Consider the following 11,357-nt stretch of genomic DNA (forward strand, 5'->3'; position numbering starts at 1 on the left):
GGCTCAGCAGCCATAGCTCACAGGCCCAGCCGCTCTGCGGCATGTGGGATCTTCCCGGACCGGGGCATGAACCCGTGTCCCCTGCATCGGCAGGCGGACTCTCAACCACTGCGCCACCAGGGAAGCCCCAAAGCATATTTTTATAAGAATTTAAAAATAAACCCAGGAGTCTAGGAGTGATTTGCTCTTAACAGGAAGATGAGTTCAAATTTGAGAAATAAAATTTGGAAGTTGAAGTAAAGAACAAATCTGCTTAGATAGCCAGAGAACTATGCCTCTTGTGGATTTGTTCTTAAGAAACTGCAGCAAACCAAGCTTTTGGTTTCAGATTAAATTTTTTTTTTTTTTTTTTTTTTTTTTTTTGCGGTACGCGGGCCTCTCACTGTTGTGGCCTCTCCCGTTGGCGGAGCACTGGCACGTGGGATCTTCCCAGACCCGGGCACGAACTCGTGTCCCCTGCATTGGCAGGCGGACTGTCAACCACTGCACCACCAGGGAAGCCCTCAGATTAAATTCTTGATCCTGAAACTGTAGCTTCCCTAGCTTCCCAGCTGCTTTTATCACGCTAACTCCTGTCTGCTGTGTGCCTGTTTCACAAGAGCCTAGGAATGCAGCTAACTGCATTACCACAGTAAGTGGTTGGACACAGGATAGTTAGAGTTGTTCCCCAGTTGGCCAGTGAGGCTTTATGGGATGCCTTCACTCAAGCTACAATTTGGAAATTTGGATCAGGGTGACTTGGTTATGCCTTCTGGTGCTTCTTGCAGCCGCCAACCAAGCTTTCTTTACTGGTGGGGGCCCTGGATCAGTGAAGTGAATTCTTCACATTTCCTTCTGAATTTCCAGTGGGGCTTTAGCAGGAAAGTAAAACTATTCAGTAGGTAGTTACAACCAACCACCATATTCTGAATCCACCATGTTGCCCTTAAGAGTTAGGTAATTTCTGGTTAAGTAACCATAGTGTGTGGTAGAATGTGCACATATGTTATAAATGCCACTAGGGTGGAGGAGTATACAGAGAAAATCTGCCAGGGAGCGTGTGGGTTTGGGGTTTAAGCTGTTTTTCTGTTTTGATGAGTGCTTTGGACTAAAAAGTACCTCCTCTGTTCTCTTTGATTTCTTGGCATGAACAGTTGAGAGTTGACTGTACTTGAAATGTCCCTGTGGAGCATCTTGCTGTGGGTATGGAAAGAGGCAGGAGCTGCTGATCTCAGTGTATTTGATCCATCTGATTAAGCCCTTTCCATCCAGTTTAGGGAAACCCTCTGCAAATGCTCTTGAGATAACATTTATGTTTCAAATGAAAAAGGTGTTCCTTTCTCCTGAGGTTGCTCCCTAGGTTCTTTAGTTTTTAGAGCTGCACATTCGCTGTGGACCGTAGGAGCCCTCCCCCTTAAATGTAGGGCTAAAGGTGATTGAGCACAGCTGGAAATTGTTTGTTAAGAGGCATCAAAACCTTTGGTTTTGTTGGAAACATCATCTTTCACAGTATCAGTTAACGAGTAGTGTCACATTTGTTCCTCTGACTTGCAGCTGGGCTGCCTACATGCTTTGGTTTACTTGTGCATGTTTGTTTCCTTCACTAACTGAAGGTGCCTTTGCACTACAGGCTTTTTCCACGTCCGTCAAGTGCTCTGGGGAAGAGCAACCTCTTAGCTGTTGCATCAACATACCCTTCAGTCTGATCTCACCATCAGAGTTTTCCCTTGGCCTGCCCTTTGTTTGAAACTTTGAAGGTTTGTAATTTGGAAGGCTGTCAGAATGGAAGCATGGCTTGGAATGGTAATGTGGTTGAAATTTGTGTTATATTTTTTCAGGTCTCATCGAATGTTACTTAGCCTCCAACAGTATTCGTGAAGCAATGGTAATGGCTAACAATGTTTACAAAACTCTAGGAGCAAATGCACAGACCCTTACCCTTTTAGCCACCGTTTGTCTTGAAGACCCAGTGACACAGGAGAAAGCCAAAACTTTATTAGATAAAGCCCTGACTCAAAGGCCGGACTACATTAAGGCTGTGGTGAAAAAAGCGGAACTGCTTAGTAAGTGTATCTTGTTGACTTCCCTGTTCATAGTTAATTGTGTAAAACCTGATCTCAGTTGGATTCCCTAGTCCCAGTTGGTTACAGATGACCAAACAGGTGTGTGCTTTTGCAGTAGGTCTGAGCCCATGTGAATTGTTTTATTTATTTATTTATTTATTTATTTATTTATTTTTTGCGGTACACGGGCCTCTCACTGTTGTGGCCTCTCCCGTTGCGGACCACAGGCTCCGGACGTGCAGGCTCAGCAGCCATGGCTCACGGGCCTAGCCGCTCCGCGGCATGTGGGATCTTCCTGGACCGGGGCACGAACCCGCGTCCCCTGCATCGGCAGGCGGACTCTCAACCACTGCGCCACCAGGGAAGCCCAATTGGTTTATATTTAGCACAACCAAACGTAATTGGCTTGGACCTGCTTAGATTGGCAGTTAATGACTTTTGTGGAGTGGCTCAAACCAGGTGTACTTGGTTACTACCTATTCAACTCACTTTGTCCTGAACTAATTTGGGCCGAATATAACTGGTTTTAACCAATTTGAACTGTTTTGACCCATCTTGATTCTCTTATGACTTCCCTTTTAGCCTTGGTTTTTTAAGTCCTGATTTATGATAAACTGAGTTGAGGGTAGGTTGACAAATAAAATCCATTTTGGCTTTTTATATGAACTTTGGTCGTAAGTTTTTAAAAATCAGAACTCAAACTGCAGAGTTCCTAATGGAATAAGAATTCAAACGAGCTTGTGCTCATTCCTGCCATACCACTGTTCTCTTGACATCTGTAAATAGATGTTGGATTGTGATCATTGTTGTGGTTTTGTGTATATGACTTGCAATGGGAATATATTTCGAAATGTTGTGTAAGTAGGAAAATGAGGGTCTTTTTCTTTTCAGGCAGAGAACAGAAATATGAAGATGGAATTGCTTTGCTGCGGAACGCACTAGCTAATCAGAGTGACTGTGTCCTGCATCGGATCCTAGGAGATTTCCTTGTAGCGGTCAATGAGTATCAGGAAGCAATGGACCAGTATAGTATAGCACTAAGGTAGGCACTTAGCCTCCCATGGGGGGAAGGTCATTGAGGGGTAGAGGAAGCAGGGAACAATGTAACAGGAGTTCTGGAAACACACACACTTTGTGCCCACGGTTGAAAACAGTAGTAATAGTAATGGTAGAGTTGTTTGTAAATTTATGACTTCTAAAGTCTTTTCCTTAAGTGATATTAACAACATTAAAGAACTGTTTCACTCATAACCAGCCACACCACTATAACATCTGTTTTCATTTGTGTAGATCATCTTCCTGGCCTTGCCAACACATATACGTATTTTTATAGGGTTATATGTAGTATATATTTTATATTCTGCTTTTTCAATCAACGTATTGTAAGTACTTTCCCATGTTTCTACCTACTGTAGTAGTTAAGAACTTAAGCTCTGAAGAATACTACCTTTACCACCTGTTATCTTGGGCAAGTTACTAAAAGATTTCCTTGTCTATATCTACCTTATTAGGTATTAAATGATTAAATGAGGATTAAATGATTATTCCATGTAAAGCTCTTAGCACTGTGCCTGGTATATAGTAAATACTAAATAAATAGTGGTATTCTTACTGCTTAATACAGAAGTGATTTCTTTGAGGGTCGTCTGTGTGTCTATAAAGTTGTGGTAGAGGCCTGGCCTGTCTTTAATCGAGTCTGATCACATCCATTTGCTTGTTCAGCAGTTAAGCACCATTCATGTGCCTGGCATCTCAGTAACCACTGGGGATGCTGTGATTCCCGGGAGCTCTCAGTCTCAGACGTGCAGACTGATAGATACCATGTGCTAAGTGCTTTCAAAGCAGTCTCTAGAAGGCAAGGTGGGAGTGCAGAGGGTGGGGAGCACTGGGTGTGGGTGAGAGCTGTATGGAACGTTTCAGAGAATAGGAGATGTTACAGTCAATCTACAGTTATATAAGTAGGAACAGGATTCCAACATGGGTTTCAATTGCTTTTTGGAAGCCCAGAAGCAAATGTGAAAATAAAATATAGAGGTGGGATTTGCTAGAGATTGGACACCAGCTGGCCTCAGTGATAGTCACAAAGGCAAGAGGAGAGATTGCTTAGGAACCAAGTAAATAAATGTTCTGGACCCTCTGAACTTTGAGGGTTTTGGCATGCACAATACTCTTAGCTGCTACAGTCAAATTCCCAGGTGGGGTAGCTTTGGGTCCTGGGGTCTAACCTAGGAGTTGACAAATCTGTTCCATGGTAAGCATGATGATTTTGGTTGACTACTGAAATGCTGATATGTTTAATTATATCATAAGAACATGGAACAGTTTTACTCACAGAAAAATAAGTTTTTTTTGTAAACTTGTAACTTAAAAACCCAATACTGTTAAATTATATTTGAATTTTTCTGTTAATGGTTGTTTGCTACTTTTTCATTTGTGTTATCTAGTATCTTCCTCTGGCAGAATGCTAGGGGTATTAAGTGTGAAGAGGTTTAAGAAATAAATGGAGAAAACTCAAATTGAGAAATCTAAAACTTAGGACAAGATGCCTTTTTTCACTTCTAGTGGTGGACTCTTTCGATCCTCCCTATGGAACTGGAGTTTGGAGAGGCCAGGCATTAGCAGTTTCTCTGTGACTGGGTGGTCATTTCACTGCTGTGCCAGGGAGAGATGACGCATCAGCCAGCAAGAAGCAAGGCAGAGATTCAGGCCTCTCCTTTGTTTTGTTGTCCCCTAGTTTGGACCCCAATGACCAGAAGTCTCTAGAGGGGATGCAGAAGATGGAGAAGGAGGAGAGTCCCACGGATGCCACTCAGGAGGAGGATGTGGACGACATGGAAGGGAGTGGGGAAGAAGGGGACCTGGAGGGCAGCGACAGTGAGGCGGCCCAGTGGGCTGACCAGGAGCAGTGGTTCGGCATGCAGTGAGGCAGGCACAGCTCCGTGGCCACACTGGTCTTCCCTGCTCTGAGCACTTCCATGGACTGAAGGAACCTGTAGGAGCCCGCTCTCTGGGAGGACAATGATTCAGCATGTGATTGCAGCAGGGGTCTCTGCCCCTTGCTCCATATTTCTATTAGTGACTTCATTTTTAAAAACTGAGCCTGACCAACCTTCCATATATCTCCATCCTCCTCTGCTCCAGTCAGGGAGGACCAAGTGAGTGCTCAGAGGCCCGTGGACGTGTCGGGGCTTCTGGGACAGAGTGCTTTTTATAGAACTAACTTCTAAATCTGAAAGCTCGAGGAATAGACAGCGTTTTGTCTGTGATGTTGTGGATGGGTTTAAAGGAGCGACCTGTTCCACAGAGCAAGAGTGTCATCTCCCAGCAGCAGCATGGACTGGCCCTTTTCAGAGAGCGTTTCCTGTCCCAGAAATCATTATCTTGGGTTGTCCAAACTTCCCTAGTAACCTTGCTTCCTTCTGCAATGTTAGTAATGCCTTAAGCTGACAGTTGCTGTTTTGCAGAACAGTTTTCCTATTTGCTAATCTGGTAACTTGCCTATGAGCCTGGGCCAAATCTGAGAAACAAGTGGGACCTAGAGCATGAACAGAGGTGCAGTTGGGGTAATTAATAAAACTGTTTTTTGTACAGTAATAGTGTTGGGTTGGTCAGAATGGAAGCCCTTTATAGATTCTTTTTTTGGTCTCTTATTTACAGTGCATTAATTCAGCTCTAGAATTATTTGCCATAAATAGACCCCCTTTTTCCCGGAGTGCTGGGAGCTGGGAGGATTGGGAACGTCAGGTAATACTGAGCTGGTTCATCCATTTGCATTTTTGATTGGTAAATTCCTGGGGAGAGTCTTTGGCCAGATTTTAGACTGATTCTGCCTGTCTCTGTCAGGGGCGCTGAGGTCGGTGTCTGGTTTCAGCATCCTATTGTGGGGTCAGCAGGGGGCTCATTCCCTGGGCTCGCGTGCTGGGAGACTACCCACCCTCTCCCCCTTGTTTAATATGTGATGCTTTTGGAGGTGAATGTAGTGGGGGGTGTCGCAGCCAACCCCAAATTCTCATTAAAATAAAATTAGTCAAAGGTGGTACAAAATGGGAATTTGACATAAATGGAAAGTTCTATCTTAATGTGTAAAAACAGAAGTGTACAATAGTTTAGGAGCTGAGAACATCTGGTAACTGCAGTTTAAAGTGGGCAAAAAGTTACTGTTAAAGTATCTTTCAGTATGAGAACCACAGCTTGGGCAGCATCGTTTGATGGAGCAGTTTTTAAAGAGCCCAGCAGGCAGTTGGAGTCACGCCAGGTGAATGTGTGGCCCAGAGAAGACACTGCTCATTGGTGCTCGCTGCAGGATGCAGGCTCATGTCCTTCCTCAGCTCGCCTCTGAGCATCCGTGATCAGTTAGTGCTTTGGGAGAAAAGGTGAAATCTCTCCTCTGGGGAGGAAGCCCAGCCCCACCCTCCTGATCTTGTTTCTTCATGTCAGGCTCATCACTGTGAGCCCTGAGATTCTCTCAGGATCAGTCTGTTCCTTGGAACCCACACCTGTGCACCGCCTTCCATCAGCAGCCTCACGTTCCTCCCCTTTCATCTCTGCTGGGAGCCCCTGGATCAGTCTGGCCTGTCCATCTCCGGCCCCTCCATCCCAGCAACACCCTGCACTGGATTCCTCAGGCCCCTCATACCTACAGCTCCAGTATTTCCATCTCGGCAGTGCTGGGGTGACAACTGGGTTGAAGTGGCAACTGAAACTACATTTTTAGAGCACCTGACATAGGATTGAAAACACTCTCAGTTTACTTCAAAGAATCAAAGGAGTTTGAGTTGGAGGGTGCTGAAGCTCTTCCCTGCCAGTCACTTGCTCTCATAAACAGAAAACCTCATGAGGGTGAGGAGCCCCAGGAAGCAGGGGCACAATCAGGCTGACCAACTCTGTCGCTGTTCCACTGATCCACTTGCAGGAGACCAAGCAACCTTATAAGGGATACCCTTCCACATGCCTGCAGTCACCACAGGTACCTTCTGCTGTCTGGATTTTCGCACAGCCAATATGGGGATGTTTTAAATGATGCTTGTCATTCCTCCTGGCTCCTTCCAAATTGTTTGAAGCATAGGTTTGGAATCAGACTGGGTTGGGTTCTAAAAGTCTCAGCTTACCTGTTAGTGCTGTGGGTCAGGGGCCAGGTGGTTAGCCTCCACGCTCTGGGCTCCCTCATCCTCCTCTGGACTGAAGACTGAATAATCCTGTGAGGAGTTCAGCATGGTTCCCATTGGGAACATCATTGCCCTCACGAGGGTAATGGAGATGCTAGAATGCCAATTCTTTCCTGGGGAACTGGGGACTGGTGGTATCACTCTGAAGCCTTCTTGCTCTTCTCTCCTGGAGGTCCCTCTGCTGAGCAGGGAGGCAGGGTCCTAAGGAAGGGTGTTCCATGCCCTCCCCCTTGGCCCTTCACTCTTCGCTTCTGAACCCATGCTGTGTGCCAGGGACCTGGCAGATGTGACCCCTACAGAGCTCATGTCAGGAGTGCTCCTTGCCAGCCTTAGTTTGGAGGCCACACTCCTGCCTCTGAATTCTTTCCCAGAGAGAATGAGGCCAGCTTTTGCCTGAATCTGTTAATTCTGAAACTTGATTATGCTTCTCAATGGTATAGATCTCTCGGCTGGACACCAAACTTTAATCCAAGTCTGGGCCCTGGGCCCAAGAGTCTGCATCTTTAATCCCATCCCAATTTGCTTTGCTGATGCAGGTGTTCCCTGGTCCAAATATTGAGAAACCTGGGAGAAGGGTTTGAGGGCCCCAGAAGCCGCAGGCCTGACCTTAGAGGGGCCCTGGGGGCCTCACTCTGTAGTTGCCTGTGGGTGGGGCAACTCCCATGACCAGGCCTCTTGAGCCCATGCCCAGGCCTGCTTGCTGACCCCGAAGCCATGGGCACTGCCTGATGCATTCTCTCTGCTGACAACAGGCAGTGAGGCCTGACACAAGAACCTCACTTCAGCGTCCAGGGACAGCAGCCATAACCAGGCCTGCCAGGAATCCCTGGCACTGGGAGGGCCTGTTGAGGTAAGTGCCTTACTAAGGTTTTCCACTTCCCCCAGGAGCTTCCCTGCCCTGGGGCAGTGGAAGGGGGTACCAGTCATGGGCCACAGAGGGCAGGCTTTTATTGTCTAGATGCTCTGACCTGCCCTGGCTACACCTGGGCCTCCACCATTTGGGGCCAGGGTGTATGCAAGATGTCAGTTGTTGCCATCACAGAACATGTTACTTATTTCACAAACTACATGGTACCAGCAACACCAGGAAAAGCCAGAAGATCATGTAAGTCTCCTTAGCAGCCATTAGAAGAAAACAGTTTAAAAATAACCAAGCACCCTCATGCATTGCTGGTGGTAAGATAAAATAATACAGCTGCTGTGGAAAACAGTCTGGCAGTTCTTCAAAAATTTAAACATTTACCATATGAACCAGCAATTCCACTTCTGGGTATATACCCAAAAGAATTGAAGCAGGGTCTCAGATGCTTGCACACCTATGTTCATAGCAACACTATTCACAATGGAAATAAATGTCTATTGTTGGATGAATGGACAAACAAAATATAGTATATTCATACAAAGGAATATTACTCAACCTTAAAAAGGAAGGAAATCCTGCCACATGTTAACAAGATGGGTACACCTGAAGGACATTACGCTAAGTGAAGTAAGCCGGTCACTAAAGGACAGTAGAATGATTCTGCTTATATGAGACCCCTAGGGGAGTCAGATTCATAGAGACAAAGTAGAATGGTGGTTACCAGGGCCTGGAGGGAGGAGGAATGGGGAGTTTAATGAGTACAAGTTTGGAATGTTGAAAAAACCCTGGAGATGGATGGTGGTGATGGTTGTATAACAAACTACTTAAAAATGGGTAAGATAGTTAAAAATGATTAAGATGGTTAAAAAGAATACATATATCCAAAAAAATTAAAGAAATGGCCTGTAATTCTGCCATTCAGATAACCCTGTCAACCCAGGTGTTTGTAATATATAAGCGTTATATAAACACACACATGGTTAAAATTAAGAGAGAAAGGTATAAAATTAATATATTTACTTCCCAATCTCTACTGAATCCCAGTGTCTCCACAAAATAAATGTTCTGGACTACATTTGGAAAAATAGTCTTGAGCTTTTACCTAATGATAATGTATACGAAAGTTACACTAAATTGGTCATGCTGTACACACAGAAATTCCTGCCAGCGGTATCCCTGTGCTCTTCCTTGCCTTAACAGTTCCACGGAATCCCATTCTGTGGATGGAACCATTTCTGTAACCCTTCTGCTATTGGTAGACCCCCGTTTCCAGCTTTGTATATAATTATTACAGTCTGCACTACCATGAACATGTTTTAGCATAGTATTCCAAAGACAGAGGTCAAGTTCCTTGTAGTGAAATTTCTTATCTCAGAGGTATGTGCATTTAAAGGCCTTGATGGATGCTGTCAGATTGCTCTCCAACAATAGATGGGAGTGCTTGTTTCCTGAACCTTCAGGAAACACTGGTGTCATCAAGCGTTTTTGTTTTTTACCGGTCTTCAGTGTGATAAAAGCTCTATCATTTTGATTTGCTATTTCTTGAGCACTCGTCCAGCCTGAGCTATAAGGTAAGCCCTGTGCCTGTGTTATCACATTTTAGCCTCACACTCCTGAGGCATCACTGAAATTAGCCGCATTTCATAGGTGAGCAAACAGTCTTCATCTGTCCAGGATTTCTCATCCTAGAGTGTTTGTGTGTTCTTATCTGCGATCTCTGCACAATTTTATAGTCTGTTAAGGAAAAAATGGGCTCTAAGCACCCCTTGCTGTCCATCTTAATCCTCAGTCTTGATGGATTTAAGGGCTGCCAAACCGTCTGGCAAGGGCAACACCATCACTATGCAGCTCTTGCTGGCCACTTAAATCTTCCAGTGTCTGTCTCTTTATAAACAATCCTGTGGTGACCTCCGTTGTGCTCACAGCTTTTTCCTTCTTTGGGTAAATTCCCAGGAGGGGGATTTCAGAGTGAAAGGATATAGTGATCTCTTTTGGAACTTTCAAGGGGGCTGACTAGCTGGTCCTGTTTCTGTGAAGTAAATCTGTAAGCTCAGGCGAGCCCTGAGGCTTCCCTGTTTCTGGTCGGTGTGCCCCAGTCTACCTAGGGAGTCCATCCATTGGCTTCAGGTTAGGGGTGAACCAGGAGATTCCCAGTCTCTGGAACTCCCATCTCACTTCATCTTGCTGGAGTGGGAGCTTATGGTGGACTCTGGTGAGGTCTGCTGAGGCCTCTACCTTTGCTTTCTCAGGCCTTTGGGATTTGGGGACCTCTTCCCCCATGGGACAGCCCTTGCTGGCTCTGGGTTGGAGAGTGTTTCCTGGACTGAAGTCACATCTCTATTTTAGGGCTGAGGGAGACCGTGCTTGATGAGGCTTAGTGTGTGTGTGTGTGTGTGTGTGTGTGTGTGTGTGTGTGTGTGTGTGTGTATAGCAGTGGTGATTGCGGGCTACTTGTGTCCTCTCTGAGCCTCCATCCTTCTTTCAGTGCCTCCTTGGAGGAATTCCACCCTCCCCACTAGGAGGGCTGAGCCTCTCAAAGGGAGGGCATCTTTTGTTGTGGTGTGTGGGCTTCTGTCTAGTTGCAGCGTGCATGCTCTCTAGTTGTGGTGCGTGGGCTCTGTAGTTGTGGATCGTGGGCTTAGTTGCCCCACAGCATGTGGGATCTTAGTTCCCCAACCAGGGATCAAACCTGCGTCCCCTGCATTGGAAGGCGGATTCTTAACCACTGGACCACCAGGGAAGTCCCTTTCACTCTCTTTAATAGTATCTTTTTTTTTTTTTTTTTTAGATTTATTTTATTTTTTGGCTGCATTGGGTCTTCGTTGCTGTGCACGGGCTTTCTCTAGTTGTGGCGAGCGGGGGCTACTCTTCGTTGCAGTGCGAGGCCTTCTCATTTTGTTGGCTTTTCTTGTTGCAGATCACAGGCTCTAGGCACGCAGGCTTCAGTAGTTGTGGCACACAGACTTCAGTAGTTGTGGTTTGCAGGCTCTAGAGCACAGGCTCAGTAGTTGTGACGCACGGGCTTAGTTGCTCCACGGCATGTGGGATCTTCCCAGACCAGGGCTCGAACCTGTGTCCCCTGCATTGGCAGGCAGATTCTTAACCACTGTGCCACCAGGGAAACCCCAATAGTATCTTTTGATTAACAGAGGGTCTTAATTTTAATGTACTTGAATTTACCAGTCTTTTTCTTTTTGGTTGTATTTCCTTCATTCCTTCTCTCCTCCCTCCCTCCTTCCTTCCTCCCTCCCTCCTTCCTTCCTTCCCTCCTTCCCTCCTTCCTTCCCT

At 45.8% G+C, this 11,357-nt stretch overlaps 1 protein-coding gene across 1 annotated transcript in view; it reads left to right on the top strand.

Moving 5' to 3' along the window:
* ANAPC7 (anaphase promoting complex subunit 7) overlaps positions 1 to 5,632 on the top strand; it is a 24,735-nt gene extending 19,103 nt beyond the window's left edge. The window contains exons 9-11 of the mRNA XM_007104216.4: positions 1,818 to 2,042; positions 2,934 to 3,084; positions 4,777 to 5,632. Coding sequence (XP_007104278.3) covers positions 1,818 to 2,042; positions 2,934 to 3,084; positions 4,777 to 4,966 — 566 coding nt within the window. The 3' untranslated portion in view covers positions 4,967 to 5,632. The remainder of the gene's footprint in view (positions 1 to 1,817; positions 2,043 to 2,933; positions 3,085 to 4,776) is intronic.
* The last annotated feature ends 5,725 nt before the right edge of the window (positions 5,633 to 11,357 follow it).

This window comes from Physeter macrocephalus, chromosome 19, assembly GCF_002837175.3.
Source record: "Physeter macrocephalus isolate SW-GA chromosome 19, ASM283717v5, whole genome shotgun sequence".
Lineage (NCBI taxonomy): Eukaryota > Metazoa > Chordata > Mammalia > Artiodactyla > Physeteridae > Physeter > Physeter macrocephalus.